The sequence below is a fragment of the Rhinolophus hipposideros genome, assembly GCF_964194185.1.
Source record: "Rhinolophus hipposideros genome assembly, chromosome: 5".
Taxonomy (NCBI): domain Eukaryota; kingdom Metazoa; phylum Chordata; class Mammalia; order Chiroptera; family Rhinolophidae; genus Rhinolophus; species Rhinolophus hipposideros.
This window is the reverse complement of record NC_138051.1, coordinates 95,545,284-95,568,451: the sequence shown is the minus strand read 5'-3', so window position 1 is coordinate 95,568,451 and position 23,168 is coordinate 95,545,284. Positions and strand designations below refer to the sequence as shown.

The 23,168-nt window shown below is 35.4% G+C and overlaps 1 protein-coding gene across 4 annotated transcripts in view; it reads right to left on the bottom strand.

The window, feature by feature from the left end:
* Positions 1-3,882: 3,882 nt before the first annotated feature.
* Positions 3,883-23,168, bottom strand: part of PAPOLA (poly(A) polymerase alpha) — a 60,518-nt gene continuing 41,232 nt past the window's right edge. Inside the window, exons 16-22 of one of the 4 annotated variants that reach the window (XM_081049480.1) lie at positions 21,408-21,529; positions 17,417-17,559; positions 14,765-14,862; positions 14,293-14,513; positions 10,080-10,142; positions 8,170-8,244; positions 3,883-6,070 (exon numbers count right to left, since the gene is read on the bottom strand). In XM_081049480.1, the coding sequence (XP_080905606.1) occupies positions 5,975-6,070; positions 8,170-8,244; positions 10,080-10,142; positions 14,293-14,513; positions 14,765-14,862; positions 17,417-17,559; positions 21,408-21,529 (818 nt within the window). In that variant the 3' untranslated portion in view covers positions 3,883-5,974. Of the gene's footprint in view, positions 6,071-8,169; positions 8,245-10,079; positions 10,143-14,292; positions 14,514-14,764; positions 14,866-17,416; positions 17,560-21,407; positions 21,530-23,168 lie in introns of all 4 variants that reach the window. The other 3 variants (XM_081049479.1, XM_081049481.1, XM_081049482.1) reach the window with 3 other exon arrangements.

Genomic DNA, 23,168 nt, shown 5'->3' with positions numbered 1-23,168 from the left:
TGTCAGGGCTATAAGACATTAGAAAACATACAAGACTGAGATAAATGTCTGCAATGAGCTGTAAGAAACCCCTAAAATCCAAATTTTGAATTACTCAAAATAGGTATTTTCAGATTTCAATTTGCTGGATCCAAAAATAGCACCTCACAATTTATATAAAGGAAATGTTTCTAAAAGGTTTGCAAAGTATTTTTAAGAGACTTATATATATATATATATATCTATTAAAGTACTCACATGATTAATATGAAATTAAAGACATCCAAGTTAAGTGAAAACTGAGACTACTTCCAAGTGTGGAGACACATCCGACTTAGACCTGCTTACCTACTTAGGTAGGTAATGCTTTATCATTTCAGCCGTTAATGACATTCTACTCAGTCCAAGCCTTAAACCTACCCTAGGGCAGGATTCACCCTCAGTGCTCCCTTTAATCTGCTGTGTATGTCAATCCATTGATGCAATTGTTGGAAATATATTCAAAACTATAGGTAAAACAATTTTTCCCACGTTTTTCAGAATGATACGGTGTAGATGAATTTACACTGCTGCCAGCATTTTGCTGGGGTATGGCTTAGTGTCTTAGGGCGGCAGTGTCTGTGCTCCGGCGAAAAGGGGCTCTGCTGCTAAGGCCAAACTGGCAGTGGCCAGTTCAAGCCCAGGGTGACTCAGCTCTGGGGCTTCCAGACCCTCATTCTTTATTCCACAATGCAAAACAAAAACCAACACACCCTTCGGCTTCCCTCGTCAATTCTGGACCAGTAAGCGGAGGTGTGGAGGGGTGTGTGGAGGGTTTAGCATAAACCCATTGTCACCCCTAAAAAAGAAACCACACACTCTCTCGGGTCCTCCCTTCCAAGATGACCAAGAAAAGAAGGAACAGTGGTTTGTGCCAAAAAGGGCCGCTGCTGCCTACGCGTGGCACCAACCGCGCCCGATCGCGCCCAAGGGCAGGGCCACGAAGTCCGTCACTGGAAACACAGTAGAGGCGCGGGGTTATTTCCAAGCGAGCGTCTCCCCCGCCTACGTGCTTCCCAGGCTGTCTGCACAACTACATTACTGGGAGTTGTGCCATTCACGCAAGGTCGTCAGGAATCGTTCCCGCGACACCCCGCCCCCATTTAGACCTGCAGGTGCCACCCCACGACCTCCGCCAAAGCCCATGTAAGGAGCCAAGTCCTTAAGAACTGAAGAAATAGTCTGTAGGATAAAGATGAAATGGAAATTATACTTTAAAAAGTGAAAAAATAACACATATACACAAAAACTCTAAGCTGGGAGGCAAGGAAGAACCACTGTTAAGGGGATTACCCTGTACTTTAGAAATATCATAGTAAAAAATACAGAGCTTTGATTAAAGCACACAGACTGCTCTGCTCGTCATTTCAAGAGATACATCTTCCATCCTACTAGTGGAACTGAAAGATACCCAAAACAGAAGGAAAGTGGCTGCATTATTTACATTCATTATGAATATTTTCAAAGTTACATTTTAAATAGCAGACGGTTAAATTTCATAAACTCTAAACAATACTGTGCTCTTTGTAAAAGATATGATTTTTACCTATCTGAAAACGTGGAGCATTGAAAAAGGTAACTGGAGAAAAACACAGTAATTACAACCGCAACCTTTCACACCCATGTGAGCTTTCAGAAACGTGGACGTGAGTACTGCCTTAATTCTACCCTTTCAAGGAAAGGCCTGTGAATTGGGAGTGGATGAGAAAAGGAAAAAGTACTTAAAATTCCATGCCTTTCAACAACATACGTATATGGTTTGATCAACTGCAATAATGTTCCCAGAATATTGAGACAAAAGCATGTCTCTGAGGAAAAAAAGTTGAAATGACTTCGCAAGTATATGAAATCACTTCTAGAATGAAGTACACACAATCATTTCTGAAATATGTGGCTCAGAAATATTGATACCATCTTTCTTGGTGCCAATAAAGATATATAAAATGTCATAAGAATTTTTAAACTGGTTAAGTATAGAGAAAGGATGAATACATTAATTCCACAAATATGAGAAACAAGTATTACGCAGAATTAAAACAGACTACTTGTCTCTATATGACAGAAGGTCATGTTTATTACAGAACACACTTAACATTTCAGGTCTCAGTTAAGACACCATCATCCATTTTGTGATGTTGGTGTGAAGAAAAGCTAACAGAAGAGGAATAGAGAATAAAAAAACAAAAACAAACCCAATTCCGGCTAAAAGGCAACTAATTGTCTTGTATTATTCGTTTGTTAGAATTAAAATAGGCAAAAGTATATCCAGAGGACTGCTGAATGCCTTTTCGTTTAAATGCATTTAAGTGCACTAGCAGTTAATATTCCCAGGGCGCAGTCTACAAGTTTGGGTATGCTAATGATTTATTTTTCTGGTATCAATTAGTACTTGGAGCTGCCGATCATTTATTGCCACCTTGAGTGCAGCCAGAATTAATACTACACAGAGCTCTAAAAAATTTTTCTGTGTGGAGGAAAAAGAGGTGTTAATTGGAAAAATACAAACTTTATTCCAGAATATACCCAGAACCCAAAACATACAGCTTTCAATTACCATTTTACTAATTCATCGAGATAACTGAAATGCCAAAAGGCCACGTGGGTGATAAAAAGAACGTGTGACATTTAGTCCCAAGGTTAGGTAGAGGAAGTATCAAGGTAGAAGAAGTACAGGAAATTCAACTCTGTAGGTGTTAACAATGGAGTCCAGGGTGATTTTTACACTATTTTCTCTTTTACTGAATAGTCACAGAAGTTAGTAAAACATTATCCCACATTGTAGTCATGTATTTTTGATACATAGTGAAGGCATTAGAATTTAGAATTTCAGGAATGAAGCATGCACACCTACATGTCCCTCAGAGCAATGGCTTTTACATGCGTTCATCCCTCCACTCAAAGCACTTAGGATAACCATACCCAAGAATCGGCCATCACAAACATACAGAACAGTTCACTCCTAACCCAGGAGTTAAATATGCAATGTTGAGCATTTGGGGGTTTAAGAAAAGCAGCATCTCAAATATATGGTGATGGAAAGAGAACTGACTCTGGGTGGTGAACACACAATGTGATATATAGGTGATGTAATACGGAATTGTACACCTGAAATCTATGTAACTTTACTAACAATTGTCACCCCAATAAACTTCAATTAAAAAAATGAAGGAAGGAAGGAAGGAAGGACGGAAGGAAAGAAAGAAAGAGAAGGAAGGAAGGAAGGAAGGAAGGAAGGAAGGAAGGAAGGAAGGAAGGAAGGAAGGAAGGAAGGAAGGAAGGAAGGAAGGAAGGAAGGAAGGAAGGAAGGAAGGAAGGAAGGAAGGAAGGAAGGAAGGAAGGAAACAAAGAAAGAAAAAGAAAAGCAGCATCTAATCCGGGTTTAGTAAAATGAGAAACATAGGATCCTGGCTGGTTGTGGTGTATAATCCTAAATTCTCTGAAAAACAACAGTGCCACCTGCTGACGTTAAAGTACCAACTGCTCTGAAAACCAATCGCTTTGAAAAGGAAGCCCATCAGCGGTGTATTGTCCACATGCATGGAATAAACACACAGAAAAGATGTATATAGTGTCTACATATACAGAATACATATTGTAGATGATGGGACAGCTGAAAGTGAATTAATAGTAACATATTCATGTTTTCCTCCCTAATAAGCAAGTGTATGAAAAACCAATACCTAATTATGTGAGCTATCAATTAATATTAGGCTGCTGCTAATGGCATAAATTAACCAGAAACAAATCTTTTCTAAAAGTAACCACAGTATATTATTTTGCCAATCTTCACTTAGAGCCATACTATATAAACTTATAAGTAGAACCTAGTAGATCACTGAAAAAAAAAACAAAAGAATACAAAGTCAGTCAAAAGAAATCAGCCAACTGTGGGATTGTGCTGTTTTTTTTTATTGTGTTTTCAATGGAGAAATACATCATCTGTTTACAAAATAGCTCTTGAAAAATACAAGGAGTACAGATACTATAAAACAAAGCAAACTCCAGTCATGAGACACTACGTACATCATGCGAAAGCAACAGTCTGACCTCCAGGTTATGAAAACTAGAATTAAAAAGTCACTACACAGAAAAGGTCCAAGTTTCCAGCTTGGCAAAACTTGGGTGCAGTTACATGAAACGTTTAATAAACTGAATTTTTTCCCCCAATGTGTAAACAAAATGACAAGACTAAATCTGTGCCTGACAATTTCAATCTAACTCTGCAGCTACACAAAACACACAGACACCTTGTACACTTTACCTGTTCGTCTGACCATCTTTTTCCTTAGGCGGAGGGAAAGGGGAAGGTGACTGCAGAGCAGAGGTGGGAAGTAGAAATACTGTATACTACACGTGATCGAGTGTGGTGAGAAAAAAGCTTCAATTAATGCCTAGCCTAAGGGGGAAAGACTATACTCCAACTTTGGAAAATTAATTTAAAAGGATGGGGAAGGGCTGAAGGAATTGCAGTTTAACATGAAAAATGCACATGTGATAGAAGGAGCACAATGGAGGACTCATAAAACATGCTCGTCAGAAAACTGTCAGGTCTGCTTTGTCCAGATTAAGAAAGAGTAAGTTTATCGACATCCGGCATCCCTCATACTTCGTAAAGATGGATGTTCTGCTGCTTAATTACGAGGACTTATTTTCCTTAAAGAAAGAGTTCCTAATCTATTGACGGGATAAAACAAAATGAAAAAGGAGAGAGCTGACTAGATGGCAAGTGCTTGCTAGAAATGATTTTTTAAATGTTCCTACATGTAAAATTTACTGACAAATTTTGGTCAACTGTTTAAAAGTAAAAATTAGTTTAAAATTCTTGGAGAAAATGCCTGTTTGCCCACATGTTTAAAACTGAAAATCAACTTTACTATAGACAGGAGTTCTGTGGAGTGTACAAAATCCCTCTCATTTAGAGATCAAATGGCCATCGAGATAGGGATCATGTTCACAGGCATTACTTTTAGTAATTACAGCCATGGGACCAAACTGTAGTGTTCTGTGCCAATATGGTCACAGGGTCACTGGATTCACATCATGGCTTATAGAAATACTGGCATTTTGTTTTGTATGAAATAAATCCTACCTTATGCATACAAGCAAAAAGGAAAAAACAAAAAGGGGGAAGGAGCAAAAGCTTTGTTTGTTTCAAAGACAACAGACTGAAGGCAAAAGAATATGGAACTTTAATAAGCTCAAAGAAAAATATTTGCCGGCTGATCGCTGATTTGTATGCACTCTAAACAATTCTATAAATAAAACCAAAATATCATTTCTTAATCATGACCCCATCAAAACCAAGTTATTTCCTAATTATTCTTTCAATGTCAAATATATAGCCTAGAATTGACATTTCATTTTTAAGGGTTACAGCTACCTCACAGAAACGGAACCAGATGTATTATCCTTTCTCTGAAGTACAACAGTGTATCACTGCACAATGGTATCCGATTTGAAGACCAATGGTAAAGGAAATTCTTCAGGAAAAATGAAAATCCATCAAGCTGAAAATCTAAAATTAGTTCTACTTTCTAATAAAAAAAATACATAAAAGTGCATCATCAGAATAAGGAATTCTTATGCCAGTTTGTTATCGCAAATTTCCCAAATAATGCATCCAACGTAAACCCAGTCCAGATGTCAATTATGGATACAAATATAGCTTGAGGTGTTTTTTTTTGTTTTTGTTTTTTTTTTTGTTTTTTTTAAAGGCAGTAATTTTTTGAAATAGTTAATGCAACTGTTGCTAACACAATAATAATAGTACTCCTGGCTTCACATACTAACCTGGACTTCCGATCAAGTGCTGATTAGCCCAGTAAGGGAGGTCACAAAAAAAACCTAAATCCATTTTCAGTCATGTCTAGTCTTGTACCCTCCATTCTCCTTTTTTAGCATTTGAAGACAACAGGTTGAGTTGGCAGATATTGTTTATGGACCCCTGAGGTTGTTTTTACCGATTCAATCTCAGTTTTATTGAATTCTTGATAACAGGAATAGGATTTGCAGGGAGAGCAGGGATATCAGAAAGGTCTGTACTGGATGTTTTCTGAGAACAAAAGCAAAGAACATAACGTTGTTCAAAGCACTGAAACTTAACAATGAGATTTACTTTCCACTGCTTTACTTCCTAAGACATGGATGGGACCTTATCACAAGAAGTATTAAGAATTTAAAGAAAAATATTCTAAAACGTTATCAAAATGGAGTGTAAATAAATATGTCTTACTATGAAATTATTTCTTCTCCACTTGTACAAATTTTCAAATAAGAGAAATATTTTAGCAATATATAGAAAACTGTTGAGTAATTTCGAACACAGCTTTTATAAACACACTCCTCTAAGAATCACCTATCATATAATTATTAAGCTCACGTTAAACTATTTTTACTTAGAACACTAAGAGCTAATGGCTGGAATATTAATTGGTGCTGGAGCACCCCCGTGTGGGACAATACTTAAAGTTCACCTTATACACAAAGCAGCAGTTATCAGTAAATTTATTATTTTCTGACCCTGTATATTATAAAATGAAATCTATACAACTGAGCAATAATTTAATTATTCTAAATTTTAGAGATGTTTGATGTTAAAAATTAATTAAATTGCAAGCCTTCTTTTAGCATTCAAAAACATAGAGGTGAATTTTTAAATGTTTTATTCTGGAAAATACCACAAATATACAAAAGTAGAGGGCATTATATAATAAATTCCCATGCATTCATTGTCCAGCTTCATCAACTGTCAAATGAAAGCCAAGCCACTGTCCTCCCACCTTCACTCTCAGATTATCCTGAAGCAAATCCCAGAGATCTTAGCATTTCATCTGTAAATATTCCAAGTTTATCTCCTCTCAAAACAAAAAGGATTCTTTGTTAAACACAGCCACAATATATTAATCACCTCCCCAGAAAAAAAAATTCCCCTTTTATCATCAAATATAGGGATGTATTTTTAAAATCAACATCATCACTCTTTTGTAACTGGGTGATTTTCCTTTCAATGGCTCTAGGAATCTTTTCATTAAAAAGAAAATCCTACTTCCTATATAAAAATAGCTAAATAACAAACGCCATGGGTACTAATCACTATAGGGATGAACTCGGTGAGACAGAACTATGAAAATAGTTCCTTGGAGAGTGACGTGGCAAACCAAGATACACAATCACAATCACAGCGCAGTTCTTAAGTTTGATAAACAGTTTGTCCATGTATCAATATCAAGCACACTTCCTAATGTTCTTTTAATTACTCCCCTCCAAAAATTTTTTGTTAGCTAAGACATTCCAGAATAGTAAACATAATATTTTTATCTTTAGGGACTATGACATAGGCATTGCTTAACAGCCAACAAAAACAACACATTTTAGAATTATCATATTAAAACAACTCTGAACCGCAAAGCAGCAAAAATATCATTGTATTAGTTCAGCAACATCGCTATGTAGCAGTCGTTACCCAATTCTTCTGTAGAGGTTAACCAGTTTAACATCTAGTTAAAGAAAATATTTACTTTGTGGGAAGAGTTTGACCTAGGCTTTGTAGTATGTTCATGTTGAAAGAATTCAAAAAGATAATTGTTTCACAAACAAAATGGAGGCTCCCAAATCAATGAGAAAAGATTCCAGGTGCCTACTATATGCAAGGGACTATCATAAGTAGAATTGCTAGGACAAATGAAAAAATAATTTTAAGGAACTATAGATTACATTAAATTAATAACTGAAAAATCAGAGGTAAAAAGTGAGGCAGGAACACATTTAAAAAAAAAAAGATCCTATCAACCTTGGGAAAAAAGACCCCATGAAGAATGGTTTTTAGTTGTCATAATTTAAATTTCACTCTGAGCTATAAATAAAACCTCTATACAAACACTGCATATTGTGACTAGTGATGATTTAAATGATTTGCAATACCAAATATGTAAGGGGATGAGTTAGCATCTTCACAGAGCAAAACAAACAAAAAAAAGGTTCCAACAAATCCAGTGTTCTACCTTTAAATTACAATAAACACATTTACAGCCTAGCAAATAATTACTTTCACAAAGATAATTTTAATATTCTGTATATGCTCATTTTAATTCATTATACCACACTAATCTTAACCACATTAATAAAACTCTCCTTGATTTTTGCACTTAGTACCTGAGAGGCCAACAGAGAAGCTGCTGTCTGAACAGTTTCTGATTGAGTTGTACTTGTCTCTGTATCAACTTGTTCCTGTGAGACAAAGAGGATGGGGGGGGGAAGAGACTTAAAAAAGAATAAAAGAACATAACTGGATTTGGTGGCTAATAAAGAAGACAAATTGGAAGACAGGAAGGATCAAGGGAAAGATGCAAGCACATTACAAAGCCATCTATGAATCCGTGTTGCAGGGCACCACACCATCCATACGCACATGAATTCCTATTTGCCTCCTCAAGTCTCAAAAGGCATGGTCAACGCATCTCATGACTTTCCAACTCACTCCAATTTGGACATTTTAAGCAAACAATAATTAAAGACACGCACAGGCACATTATGAAACGTTGCCCAGACAATAATTAACAGAATATAAACCCAAGCTCTTGGCTATGTGAAAAAAATAAAGCTCATTCAATATTATTAAATAAAATTACCCAGAAGCAAAAAACTCACTCCCACGCCTTTAATTAAAAGTAGAAAATATCTCTAAAACATTCCTCCTTCCTTTTGGTTTTTCTTCCCCTCCTCAATAATCAATGCACTGATTCCACTCTAAGTAGAATCAGAAAACATAGGGCGAACCATGTCATTCCATTGCTCTGAACACACTTTTTTAAAGTAGTGCACAAAAGAAAATAACATACACATATATACACACAAATGAAAATAAAACAAAAATTTGAATTTCTATAAAACAATGAAACAATGAGATAGCAATTTTCTTCTCTGAAATTGAAAAGGGTAAAATAGGGTGTAGGGAGTAGAAGAGAAGTACAGTGTTTCTGAAGCAATACGTATCAAGCTTTAAAAGAAAGCATACTATTTGCTTCAGTAATTCCTCTTCAATGAATTTATCCTAATGAAATAAACATAAATGGATGGCAGGTGGTTAGCAACAGCCAATACTACAGTATGGAAAGAGCTACTTTATTTTTGTAACAGAAACAATTGCTAACAATATGGAATGGGTTGCATAAAAAAATGGTAACTACTTTTAAGATAGCATTCTATGCAGCCATTAATATTATTTGGTCCCTTTTTTTTGGTTTAGAGTGAATAAAGATTTGAAAGTAAAAGACACTGGCATGTATGCACAGACAAAATCTATAAACACATCAAAACAATGCTCTAAAATATAAATCATGGGAATCTAGATAAATTTGGGGAAGATTTCCAATTTTTCTAGAGCAAGGGGAAAAAGTTAAAAGGCTTCATTCAGTACATATCAATTTCTGAAAAAAATGACATTCACTCAAACTTTAATACGGTTTGGCTAAACCAATTTCTTCCATTCCATCGACCTTATTTCAAGTCCCATGCACCCCAGGTCTAGCCAGAACCTTCTGCCAAAAACCAGTTCTCTAAACATACCATATTTTCCCTCCAACAGTGAAATGACCTTTTCATCTTGAACGGCCAAGAATCCTATCTTTCAAGGACAACTCAAATACTACTGCTTTCTTCTATGAAGCCTTTGCTATTTCTGCAGTCAAAAAGTAATGTCTAACTCTTCTCGCCTCTCACCACCCCCACCATCCTCAATTACTTTGATTTTCTTTGATAATGTAATTAATTGCTTCTACTGCTGATCTTCTCTGCTTTATCTAAATTCCTTTAAAGGTAACTTATCCTTCTATTCATTGAATGTTCACCAGATTACCCTGCATCTCTAGTAGGACCACAAACATTTGAGGAATTCAATTTCAGTATTGTAAATTAACATTAAAAGGGACAAACACTTCTCTAAAAACAATACTGAAAACAACCTAAAACCTATAGAACAAAATACAGTACAATATTCCAGAGACATTTCTATCACATCTTCTGTACTCTTAATTGTGTATGTATTCCAAGGCTAAATTATATACCTTTGTTTCTGTTTTATCATGTCCACTCAAAGCAAGACAGTTAGCATCTTCACTTGTTTCATCCTGTTTTTTAAAAAAAAAAGCTTTATTCTCTTAAATGAAAATTTTAGATTATTTGCCAATCAATGCTTTAATTTATACAATTTTTTAAAATTACAAAGTAATTTAACCTGTAGGATCAAGTATGGCCTTAAAATAGATGACTGCTTCACTTAAAAATTTTTTTTCACATTAACAAATTTAACTTGGCTTTAGGATCTTTCAAAATTAAAAAGAACATGAGGAAAACTGTTACTGATCATCACCACCTAAAGTATCTTCCCAAAACCACTGAGTTCATAAAATGTTTTTTGTTAAGAAAGAGAAAAAAAAAAGATTTCCTTGAACAAACAACTTAGGAACTTGGAATACTATCACCTGTATTCTGAGAGATTCACACACATTAACACATAAAGGGTTCTGGAAAGCTCTCTATGTAATACCCCTTTAACTTTCCCAAACTTAATTAAACACAGAATCCCCCTGTTTAATAGGAGCTATTAAAATGCTGAATAGAAGGTTTGAGAAATGCTCTTCTAGGGTCTTCATTTTTATATTTATTATGATTCTATTCAAAACAAACAATTCATTTTTGATAAAGAGAGAAAAGGGGAAGGCAAAAATGGCATAACTTTTCCCATTCCTGCAGTGACTTGTAATAAACATCACTTTCTTAAGAAAAGTAATTTTGACACTAATTTCTCTGATTTACTAGGCAGAACTAAAATTTAATTATAAATGTGGCTTTAAAACAATTATAGAAACCACAGGCTAATTGCAATACCAACAAATTCCGGTAAGCACCTCATTTGTATCCTACAAACATACAAACTTAACAAATAGTAATTTAAGTCACCACTGGGCAAATTTCAACACTAACTGAATATGTGACACTATGAAACTACTGTCAACACTGGTAAACATACACATATATGTGTGTGTACACACACACACAGAGAAATATATATGGTGATAGTATACTATAGTTGTGATTTTTATTGGTTGTGATTTTTATTGGTTCTTATTTTTAGATACACACTGAAATATCTGTGGTTGAAGTGATATGCCTGGGATTTGCTTCATAACAATGGGGGAGGGAGTAGATGTGTAGATGAAACAAGGCTGATCATGAGTTAACTGTTGAAGCTCAGTGATGTAAACATGACTGTTCATTATAATTTTGTACATGTTTGAAATTTTCCGTAAGTTTAGAATATTTATAGAGGGCGCCAAAAACATGTATACACATTTCAAGAAAGGAAAACTGTACTAAAATTGTAATACTCAATATATACTGATAACAAAAGATAAATACATGTCACGTTTGACTTCTGCAATGACAAGAGCTGCTCAAAGTGGTTACCATCAGCGTCCAGACACTTCCGATTACGGCGAAATCCTGCTTGAGCAACGTTGACCAAATGTCCACTTGTATACATGTTTTTGGCACTCCCGGTATATATATCATCATTCAGCCACATAATCCAGGTGACAGAGCAAACATTTTTATTTTTATTTTACATTTCTACCATTTATATGTATTTGAAAAGATTTAGCATATGATGCAAATTAAGCAGAATTAAACTCCCTAACAATATCTAAAACCCTCCTATCTATATACATGTTAGTGGATTATTAATCAAGAAGGACCAGTGCTCTTTCTGGTTTGCTAAAATTTCTAATACCAAATACTCATTAAGGGAGAATGCACGACCCAGTTTAGGAGAGCTTCAAAATTAGGATATTTATAACAATGTTCTTCAAGATTTAGGCCTAGGTTCTAATCCTATCTCTGACCTTAATTAGCTTTATAAATGAGAAAGCCACTGAACCTCAAGTTTCTCTTCTAAGAAATGAGATTAGTTTAGTAAATAACTAAGATCCTAAGATCGCTTCTGTATATTAAAATTCTGTTTTTATTAGTCAACTCTATGGAGCTGCCATAAGTAAAACCCAGACTACAAGAAACTATACTGAACAAAAAATTCAAGAAAACACGGGGAGAAACCTGTATTTTAAAGGATACTTAAGAGACATCAATAGCTAACCAGGGATCTTATTTAGTTACAGATTTAGACAAAGACTATTTTTAAAAAATCAGTGGCACAATCAGGGATACTCGGGCGCTAACTTGTTAATGAATTGATTTTTTTTTCTAATTTATTTTGTGTATGCTTTCTTTTTTGTAACCATTACCTTTTAGATACGAGATTTTAAACATACTAATGAAATAATATGATGTCTGGATTTTGCATCTAAATAATCCAAGAACAAGGGGAAATGGGAAAGGCTGAAAGAATTAAGGGTATAGAGATTGGTCAAGTTCATTATCCTGAAACTGCATGATGGGTACATGAAATGATTCTTTTTACTTGTGTGTATAAAACTTTCCACACTAAGTTTAAAAATTCTATATTCCTAATGCTTCTCTAAACAAGACAGGAAACATGAGTGTTTTCTACCAAGGTAAGAGCAAATGAAATTGCCAACATTGTGCTGGTACACATTTAGTTAGAGCTCGCAGGGTTAAGAAATTAAGTCATTAAAACCAAGGAAACAGAACGATAGGTGTCTAGAATTATGCTTCCATATATTATACTAAGGTAAAAAGAAACGTGAATTCTGACATGGTCTGACAACTCCAAACAAATATCAATAGACAAAATGTGGAATTGCACCAAAACCAATATATTCTCAGGCAGCTACAAATGCAATCATGTAGCATTGGGGCTTTTAATAAAGGATTACCAGAGGCTCTGATTAGCTGCCTCCCCACCACTCCCTGCCTCCAAAAGGTTTTAGGACAGTATTTAAAAGATGGGGGGAGGCAGATGGCTGAGGAAAAGATGGACTGAGCTAATCCCCTTTCGGCGGTGTTTCTTTAAAAAAAAAAAAAAGACAAAAAAACCCATTAAGCTTTACATAGAAACAGAAATAAAGTTCTTTTCTCATTGTCAAAAAAGGGAAATTCCCAGGCCTAACTCCTGGAGAGTCTCTAATTTAGCTATCTGGAGGAGGCCATAAAATCTATATTAAGGAAAAACATAAAAAAAAATTTTAAAAATCCTGAACAATTCTGATGTATAACCAAGGTTCAAAATCACTGCCTTAAGAGATAGATAATTAGACAGACACAGGTGGGTTTTTAGTATACATGTTTTAAAATATACTATAACCCACTTTTTATTAGCATTTAGCATATGAGTGTCAAAATTCATCAAATTATTTATAGTTTGTTAATAGTGACTATTTCTAAAAACTCTAAAACAAAAACGTCAGTATAACCTAAGGAATAGAACACGTAGACAGTAAGTTTTCACCACTGCAGGTCAAACGCTTCAGGAGAAACAGATTTTTCCCCCCATTCTAAAGAAACTTTGTTATAATGATTTAAATTCCTAAATAAGAAATGATCTGCCAAAATCACTACAAAATTGGTGTTTTTGGACTTTCATCTCTGCGGCAATGGTGAATGTCTCACTAAAAGGAAAACAACAGGAAAGTGATTCCAGTGAGCAATGAAATTGTGTGATAAGGCTATTTCTATTTTAAGACACACACCAAAATCAATTTACACTTATAATGTTTTTCCTAAAACTATATGAGACTTTGACAAGATAAACTATCCACTATAAAAAGTTAAAGTATTGCTAGAAAATTTCCTGAAGGGTTAGCAAACATAATCATTCAAGGTCCCAAAACTAATCTGACTTTGCAACTTTGGTCAGTCATTCAATAAGAATTCCCTCAGAACCACTGGTATTCAGTGACCCTATAATACCAAGTATAGGGTAGAAACTCCCAAACTCCATTTGGATCACAGAAGCACAAAACTATGTCCAGAGGGGTTATGCTATCAAACAATCAGTGCACAAAGAAACCATAATTGTAAGAGAGTAATAAATTGAGATGTCATGTAAGTCCATGCTAAACTGTGTTACAAACTAGACCTGCTACTAGAAGCCTGAATGAGAAGCACGGCTTGATGGGAAAGGAAGTTACTGAGAAGAGTGGGAAGGGTAAAGAGAAGCTATGGCACTGCACTGCTACCTAAAACTTTTTCTACACACTTTCCTCCTTGCTGCTTCTGTTTGTGCTCGCAAAGGTTTTCTCTGTCTGGATTTTAAAACAGTTAAGCTGATATTCCCATGGTAACTAATACAGAGATAGATACCTCTTCTGTTTTGGTTTTCTTGGGACTGTCTTCTTTATGAGGTGAGGATCTCCTCTTGACTCCTACTACAGGATTAGGTATTTTTGTTGCTGTATTTCCTGAAGGTCTAGGTGTTGGGTTTACCAGACGTGTTGAGGAAACAACTCTGGAGACCGTAGGCTTTGGTGGTGATGAAATGGCTGGTTGTGTGGCAGTTTGAGGAATGCTTTCACTCGATGTACCTAAGTAATGAGTACACATTAATATATTTATTATACATTAATAAAAATTAAATTATACCAACATCAAGTTATAAGTAAAGCTTTATGTCTCTGAATTTGATTTCTCTTATAATTTTACTAGCAAATAATAAAATGGCATTAAAGAACTGAATTCAAATCACTTAATTAACAAAGAAAGCCATCTTTCAAAATGATGGCTAAAACTCCACATAATGTAAGCACTCTCAAACCTGTCAAACCAATCTCCTTACCCCCTGAGCTTTCACTGGAATTTACTTGTGGCACAGAAACTTCAGTAGCCTGTATGTTGGTCACAGATGCTGCTGTTACAGCTGGAGCAGGACTGTTTCTGCTATTAAAAAAAAAAAAAAAAGTTAAAACGGTGGGCAAAATAGAAGTTTCTGCACACAAAACCTAAGGATTCATGAAACCCTAAAATCCCATTTAGGGGCCCAGATAGATGACACAGGCTCTCAAAGCCCAACCCTGCCTTCCAGGTTCTGGATCACTCCCTCCTGTCATCTCGGGAAATACAATTCATTCCTCCTTTACTCTCCTATCTTTCAGCTTTTCTGTTTCAAATAAATTCTGTACATAAGCATTTAAAAATCCCATTTTTACTACCTCCTGAAAGAAAAACAACAGCAAAAAGTCCTCTGGGGCCACACTCTCTCCCTCCGCTGAAGCGCACACGGTGTGACTGCGGAGTGATGATGTAATGACAAGGTGGGCAACACGAGAGGGCTCTTGGTGCCTATGTGACATTTACATAAAAAACCAGAGAGTATGCAGATATGCAGATTGTTCAAGCTTTGGAGCTAACAGATACAGCAGGTACTCAAATAACGTTTCCATTCAGTCATTTCATTATAATGTTGATGAGAAAGAAAAAAAGTCAGTTGCTGGCTCGGGACAGTGTGGAGTTGTGCAGGTTCTCCCCATGTCTGTGTGGGTTTTCTCCGGATACTCTGGATTCTTCCCACATCCCAAAGCTGTGCACATGAGGTGAACTGGCACGTCTACACTGCCCCAGTCTGAGAGGGAGAGGGAGAGGAAGGGAGAAGGAGAAAAAAGGGGAGAGTGAGTGAGTGAGTGAGTGTGTGTGCGTGTGTGTGTGTGTGTGTGTCCCTGCGATGGTGATGGAAGGGCGTTCTGTCCAGGGTGGGTCCCATGTTGCACCTTGAGCTGCTGGGAATCTCTAGCCACCCATGACTCTGCACAGGAACAAGTATGTTACGTAGAAAAGAATTCTCCTGTTTGCAGTCATCTTTCTTAAATGTCTGTATAGCTCATATTTACTTCAATGTTTAACATTAGAAGTGTCTAGGGTCTTTAGAAGTTTCGTGATGTTTTCGTGATAAGAAATGTGCTGTAGGAACTTAAATCATGTTTGTATCAATTAGCCTATGGTAAAACTGGTGGCATTGTATGTCGTTTTGCTTCAAGTCACAGTTTCCAAGAACCTATCAATGATGTTAAGTGAGGACTTACTAATACATGGAAGTAAATGAAGTCAACAGAGCAGGTGACACCACAACCCCAGGGAAAATACAAAGATGGAAGGAAGGCCTGAAGAGAGCGCCCCCACGGGCACAAACCTCTAATGATTAAACAGAAAAGGAGGGGTGACCAGAGTACTAGATGCAGGAAAACACCTGAAAGAGCTGGCAAAATGGTACCTAATAGATACTCTTATTTCTGAAGCAAATAATCATAAACTGAAAATCCAGAAATCTTATTTACACAAGTTGTTTAGTACTACTTCCAACATTAAACTTTTGAAACTAGTATTAAAACGTCTGAAATTACTTAGTATGTACACCTATTTTACATGTATGTGCATAAACTCAAAGCATACAAAGGCTTTTATACAAATCCTAAAATTCTTAAAATTTCTACTTTTATGCTAAAAAAACCATTAAAGTAAAAATCCAGAAGTTAATGCTCTGTAAGTGGGGAATTGTTTTAAAACTACGAAATTTAGAGGCCATGTTCACGCGGGAAGTCTTCAGAGTATGCAAGATCAGCCTAAAAACCTATCACACATTCAAAGCCCAAAAGAAAACTGGCCCCATCCACAACGCCTCGGCATTTTCTATTTCATACTCATCCGGAGAATCATTCCAGCCGAGCCTCTGACATTGGTAATAGTTTAACTATCCAACTTTCAAAGCTGCTTTTGAAAATTGAAATATAACATGCATTCCTAAACGCTCACATGGTAAGTATCAGCTGCATTAGCAAGTGCTCAGTACAACCACGACAAATGAAAACACGAGCAGTACCCCAAGTCTACCGTTAACAGCTCCCTTTAAAAATTGTCGTTTATCCATTAAAAAAAATTCTGTAAGGATACACTACAAAGATTTATCGAAATTAAATATAAATAATGCCTTTTGTGTTCTAATTTTTGTATTTCTTTCATAATAAAAACGTTTAGCTGCCTTAAATACTTTTAAAGAGACATTTAATTCTTCGAAAGCTTCCGCTAACGTAAAGCTACCCACACAGACGTACACCTTCTTTAGAAGGTCCCTAATACGCCCAGATTTGTCCTCGTGCCACAGGTATAGGCAGCTCTAGGACAGAAGGTGATTTGCTCCCAGCTGTTCTCCTAAGCACCGCGCAGTGCACTGCACACAGCAGTTGCCTCGGTCTGCATGAACCTGAAGGGCTTACGGCACTGACGGTCACATCTGAATCAAGACATGTAATGGAATACGAGCACGACACAGTAGGAAAAAATAAAATAGACTTGCTTCAAAGCTAAGAGTTAAACAGCAATTTGAAAAATATTACAAGATGGAATAAAAACCATATTCTACATAAATGACTTAAACGACGAGAGTCTATCTAACCTGCTTAGAAGTAGCGCCTACACTCCATTCCCTCTGTTTCCTTACCCCTGAGAGCTGCCAGAACTGTTCAATGGACTGGTCTTCATAGCACTAGTAGGTGAAGGCACAGACATGCTGTTATCACTGTCCATAGAGAAGTCGAGGCTGCTGTCGTTCAGAGGTGTCAATCTGACACCTTCTGTTGAATGCTGCAATTAATAAAATATTTAATCAAATATTTTTATTTTACCCAGATCTTTGAAACATGAACACCTTTTCCTTCACTGATAAATTACTTCTACTACAAAGCACAAATCGTAAGTTTTTGAAAATCAGAAGTGTCGTAATGATGGCAAAGATCTGAGAAGACTCATACTTGCTGAATCCTAGGAGGCCTTCAATTTACCTACAGTTCCTCCATGAAACAAAAAAGGAGAAAGGAATGGTGCATTAAACGTACACACTGAGTGTAAGACATATTGCAAATCAAAAAGTACATGAAAACACATGGATCTTAAATCAGAGGGTTTAAATACACACACATTAGAAAAAAATTATAATAATAAGCATGATATTAACAATGAGTATCTCTGGCTAGTGGGATTAGAAGTAATTTTGTTTATAGATTTTTAAATTATTCTACAACGAACATAAAAATTGTGTAATTTCAAAAAAATGATCAGTAAATACAATTTAGTGCCATACCTACTCTCTCCAAAAGAAAGGGATTTCTAGTGCTGACTGAAATTTAGGATTTTAACATTATACATTTAACAGTGTAAATTATCCAATGAAAAACAGCAAAAATAATTTTCCGAAAACTAAACCTAACATCCACATGTAAATCCTAATCTTGGTCCTGCTTCTTAAAATTCAAAGCCTTCAAAGACAGTTACTTGATGTAGGAAAACCAAAATAAAGCTAAAAAAACACAACTTTGAGAGATTCTATGGGATGAAAGTTGATTTCTAAAGTGGGTTAAAGTCTCCATTTCTGTAATCAATGCTGTTATAACAAATTTATTTCTTCAACTTCCTTTTTTCCAGAATATTTTTAGCCTCAGTGTTCATTTACCTACAGAAACATTTTAATGGAAATAATTTGCATTGCTGACAAAAACCCATACTCCATGTGTGTGCGTGTATGTTCTATTCTAATTGGTAATTTAGAACTCCAAAGACACCACTTGTGGACATAAATCAATATTGATCACATGAGGAAGATGAGATTTGGCAGAAGGGAGAGGAGGTGAGAGTAATGCCACTTACTCATGAAGTCAGTTGTGAAACAAATTTTCCAATATCCTAAATGAGCATCTTTCCAATGCAAAAATGTTATCAATCTCTTTCTCCCCCAGACAAGGATTTGTTCAGTAAATTACACTCAATTCTAAATAGTTATACTTGCCTGACCAGATAATCAAACACCTGTGAGATAGCAGGCCTCTTCTCTTGTTAGGGATGATCTGTGAACGTGAAGGCATTAACTGGTGTTCTGAACACAAAGCAGCGTTAAGCTGCTTTGCTTTGCCTCTGTCTGTATCTATGTCTGTGTCTATGTCTCTGTCTTTATTGGCACAAGAGACTTTAATGCCAATCAATCATAAATATTCTATCAAAACTTCCTAGTGAAGGATAAATAAAGACCATACTACAGAGAGAAACACACACACATACTTTGCAGAGACCTAGGTCCAATCCACATCTCATACTACATGAACTCGGGCAAGTTTTTTAACCACTGTTTCTTCTAAAACAGACTAAACTTCTGGGTTGCCGTATCATTCAACACAGTAAAACACTTGTACGTTGTGCTTTGCAAATAGCAGTTAATAAAAGGAAGCTATTGTAAGAGTCCAAAGAAAAGATTCACGAATATACATTTCTAGAGACCTGTTATTCATAAAAACAAGGAAAGTGCTATTTTACTAGTGGAAACTTGGCAATAATCTAAATGTCGTCAGCTAGAAGACAGACTTAATCACAGTGTAGCTATACAAAGAAATACTAAGCAGCTATTACTACTTGCAATGTAATTTGGATAGGTGGCCACAATATACTAATAAGCGCCACAAAAAGGTATCATCAAAGACATTTCTAAAAATACACATTATATGTGGTTACATATGTGCACTGAATAGTCTGTGGAAATAAATGAAAATGTTAAAGAGTAGCTATTACTGGGTAATGAGATTATGGTTACACTTTATTTGATAAATCCCATTTTTGGACTAAACAATAAATTTCTGATCATTAATGATTCCTTTTATATTCTAGAAGATTATATCTAGATACTACTTTAAGAAATAGAATAAAAACAAAATTCACTTAAGCATACATTAGTTGTTCCAAATATCAATACTGCCACGTAAACAGGAGTTTTAAAAGGTAATCTGAATTAAGGGTTCTGGAAAATCTAATTACCTCAGTTATAAATAGTTGTTTTAATAAAATAGAAATAGGTAAGTGTTAAAAAAATCTGATTTAAATTTACTTCCGAAAACATAAAATGTTTACATATCTTTGTATGTAGTGAATATGCATTTAAGTATGGTTGCTTAATCCCATTAATAATATAACACCAAGGGACAATTAGAAGACAAATGTTTGACTTCACATTTTAGTTTAAAAATAAAATTACTTGATGGTAAATTTTATGTTATGCACATTTTATGACAAAGAAAGAAAAAGAAAAAAGACTGTTCAAGATAACTACATTTTTATCACTTTCTTGATTATTCAGTTAACTCATGAAACCATTAGGTTGAGAAGAGAATAACAAGTTAAGCCATATAAAGGCTTTATGTGTTAATTTTTTAAAGTAAAAGATGCTTTAAAAACTTTTCATTTTAGACCCAAAAAAAGTAAGTACCTCTAACCCAAATTCTGAATAATGAAGATGGTGATAACACAAATATAAGCATTTACTGTGTGCCAGGCACTAAACAACCTTTTACAGGTATTAACTCATTTTATCCTCACAAAATACCTAACGAGGAAGGTAAAAATATTATCCTGATTTTAGAAATGAGGCAAATCAAGAACACGGTATTTGTTATAAAACTTGCCCCAGTCGCACAGCTAGGAAGCAGTGGAACCTGTAACTGAATCAAATACTCCAAAGCCCTTGCCCTTGATTTAGATGCTTTTGTATTGCAATGTATTTTATGTCTTAAGAAACCGGACGTTTAAATAAAGTCCAAGTCCCCTAAGTATTAAACTTTATTCCTCTTCCCAACCCTAGTTAACCAACCACTATGGTGAATGCGGTGGTTACTGTTCTCCAACATATACTTTTATCTCATATTCTTTTAAATCATATAGTTTACATTTTTTAAACTTGTAAGCTTTAATGTAGCAAATGGTACATATTCATCTGTACCTTTTTAACTCAACACAATACGCAGTTCTAATTTATTTTCACTGCTATGGCTAAGTAGTCCATTATAGGAATAAGTCATCTATTTTTGAAACCACTTAAAGTAAAAATGTAATTGTTATCACTAAAATCCTAATATGTCCTCTATAATAAGTCCAAATGAGGAAAAGGCTGTAAGTTATTCAACAGGAAGCACTAACAACAGAACAACAATATAAAATATTAACTCTAGTTACCTGTTAGTGATCTTTATAAGTTTTTAAATAAAATACATGTATAATTCTTACCAAATGAACCCATTCATTTAAAAAAGTCATATAATTAACTTGATCGACACAATATCTAATTTAATTTGTTTACTTTTTAAAGGGAATTAGATACTGATGTTGGGATATTAGATAAGAATAAAAGATTTTGAAGAGAGTATAAAGTATATATAAAATAAGGATGCAAAGCATCACCACGAATCTTTCTGAAGTCTGAAGCAACTGTGCGCAACACACCTGATTAGGAGCAAGGTTTCACATAATGAACTGCTCCGGGTAACAACAGATTTTTTTAAATGCTGAGATCTGTTTCAAATATAACTAATTCACTGCGCCTAAAGTTTTGAAGTACTGATAGCTTGGATACATAAAATACTGTTAGTAATGCTTTTGTAAGTACTTTCTAAATTTACCTTTTTCTTTTTCTGAAGCACATGATTAGGTAGTAGTTCATGGAGTTGCTTTCTTTTTACATGCATTGCAGCAATTTTCATGTCCACCTCAAACATCTTGCTGTTTATTGCTTGCCTATAAACTACACAATTAGGAAATTGTTACAAGAAACAGAAACATATTAATAAAGGCAGTTAAACTCACGCAGGAGCTATTCTAAGTAGGGATCCTTTTTCATCAACAATTCCTATCTGTAAAATGATTAGCTCAGAACCTATCTCTAATCTGACGATTCACGGCCTCAGCAAACCCTAAATCCCTTTTACCACAAGGCCTACATACTGAATCAAAGCAAAGTGTATTAATTCTTTCAGTGTAATAACTCTTAAAGTAGTACCTCTTTAAGAAATGGCGGAACTGGAGAAAAAGGGGTTCTTAAACCTGTACCCTTTTATGCTACCAGTATAATTTTAAATTCTTGCCTAAGTATGTAAGAAATGCAGCAAAAGTCAAATTTATTAACTATACCTAAAGATATATTTTCAAAAATCTACAAGATAAAATTGTAAGACAATAACATATTTTGTATTATAGAAATAATTCAAATAACAGAGGTCACAGGAACAAAAATAAATCCAAATAATCTAGTTTCAGAGGATCCCCAAATGAAAAACTTCATTCAAACAACAAATATTTATTGAGTGGCTACACTGTAGCATACTGTTCTAGACAATGGGATACATCAGGGAATAAGAGACCAGAACAACTTCACAAAGTCTACAATCTACTAGAGAGAATAGGGGAAAAAAACTAAGTAAAACAGTTATCCTTTGAACAACATGGGAATAGGGGTGGTGACCTCCCGAAAGTCAAAAATACTTAACCAGTCAGCCCTTCGCATAAGTGGATTCCTAACCATGGAGCTGACCCTTGAACATGGGTTTTGAACTGCGTGGGTCAACTGAAATACTTCGCATGTTAAGTGGATCCTTGCAGTTCAAACCCAGTTGCTTAAGGGCCAGCTGTATGTCATAGCAGATGATGCTAAGTGCTATTGAGGAAAAAGTAGGAAAGAAGCTCAACCTGGAAATTGAGATTACATTTGAGTGGAGACTTAAATGAAAGTGAAGAAGTGACCTGAACAGAGCTGAAAGTACCTGGTGGAATAGCATTCCAGGAAGAGCAAATATCAAGGACAAAATGTCCTGAGAGCATACCTGAAATGTTTGAGGACACAACATAAAGGCAACAAGAAAGGAGGAAAAGTGGAGATCAGTAATCCTTTACCTGCAACTCTCAAATCCCAAAAGCTCCCACCACACAATTTTTCCAAAGACTGGCACCAAAACTCATCTGGCAACAAACCCTGATCCTAAACTATCCGTGGCTATTTGGTCTCTGCCTTTGCCTGCAGAAATGTTAGTCTTTAATTACCAAATGTTGCTCCAGGCCCCAATGGAAATGTCAGTTACTAACTTTATAACCTACTGGCCCCAAGACACATGGATAAGGAATTCTGAACTTATAACAGAAAATGAGGTCAGAGATATAATGAGGTCAGTTCAGGTCAAGGCCTGCAAACCACAATAAAGATTTTTTATTCTGAGTTACACGGAGGGTAAACATGATTTAATTTAGTATCATTTTGGATGCTGACTGCCATAGCTGAAGGTGGGCAAGGGCAAAACAGGGATCCTACAGTAACAGCAGTTATCCAACTAAGCAGTGATAAAGGATTTGAACTAGGTTGACAGCAGCAGACCTATTAGTAGCAGAAATCT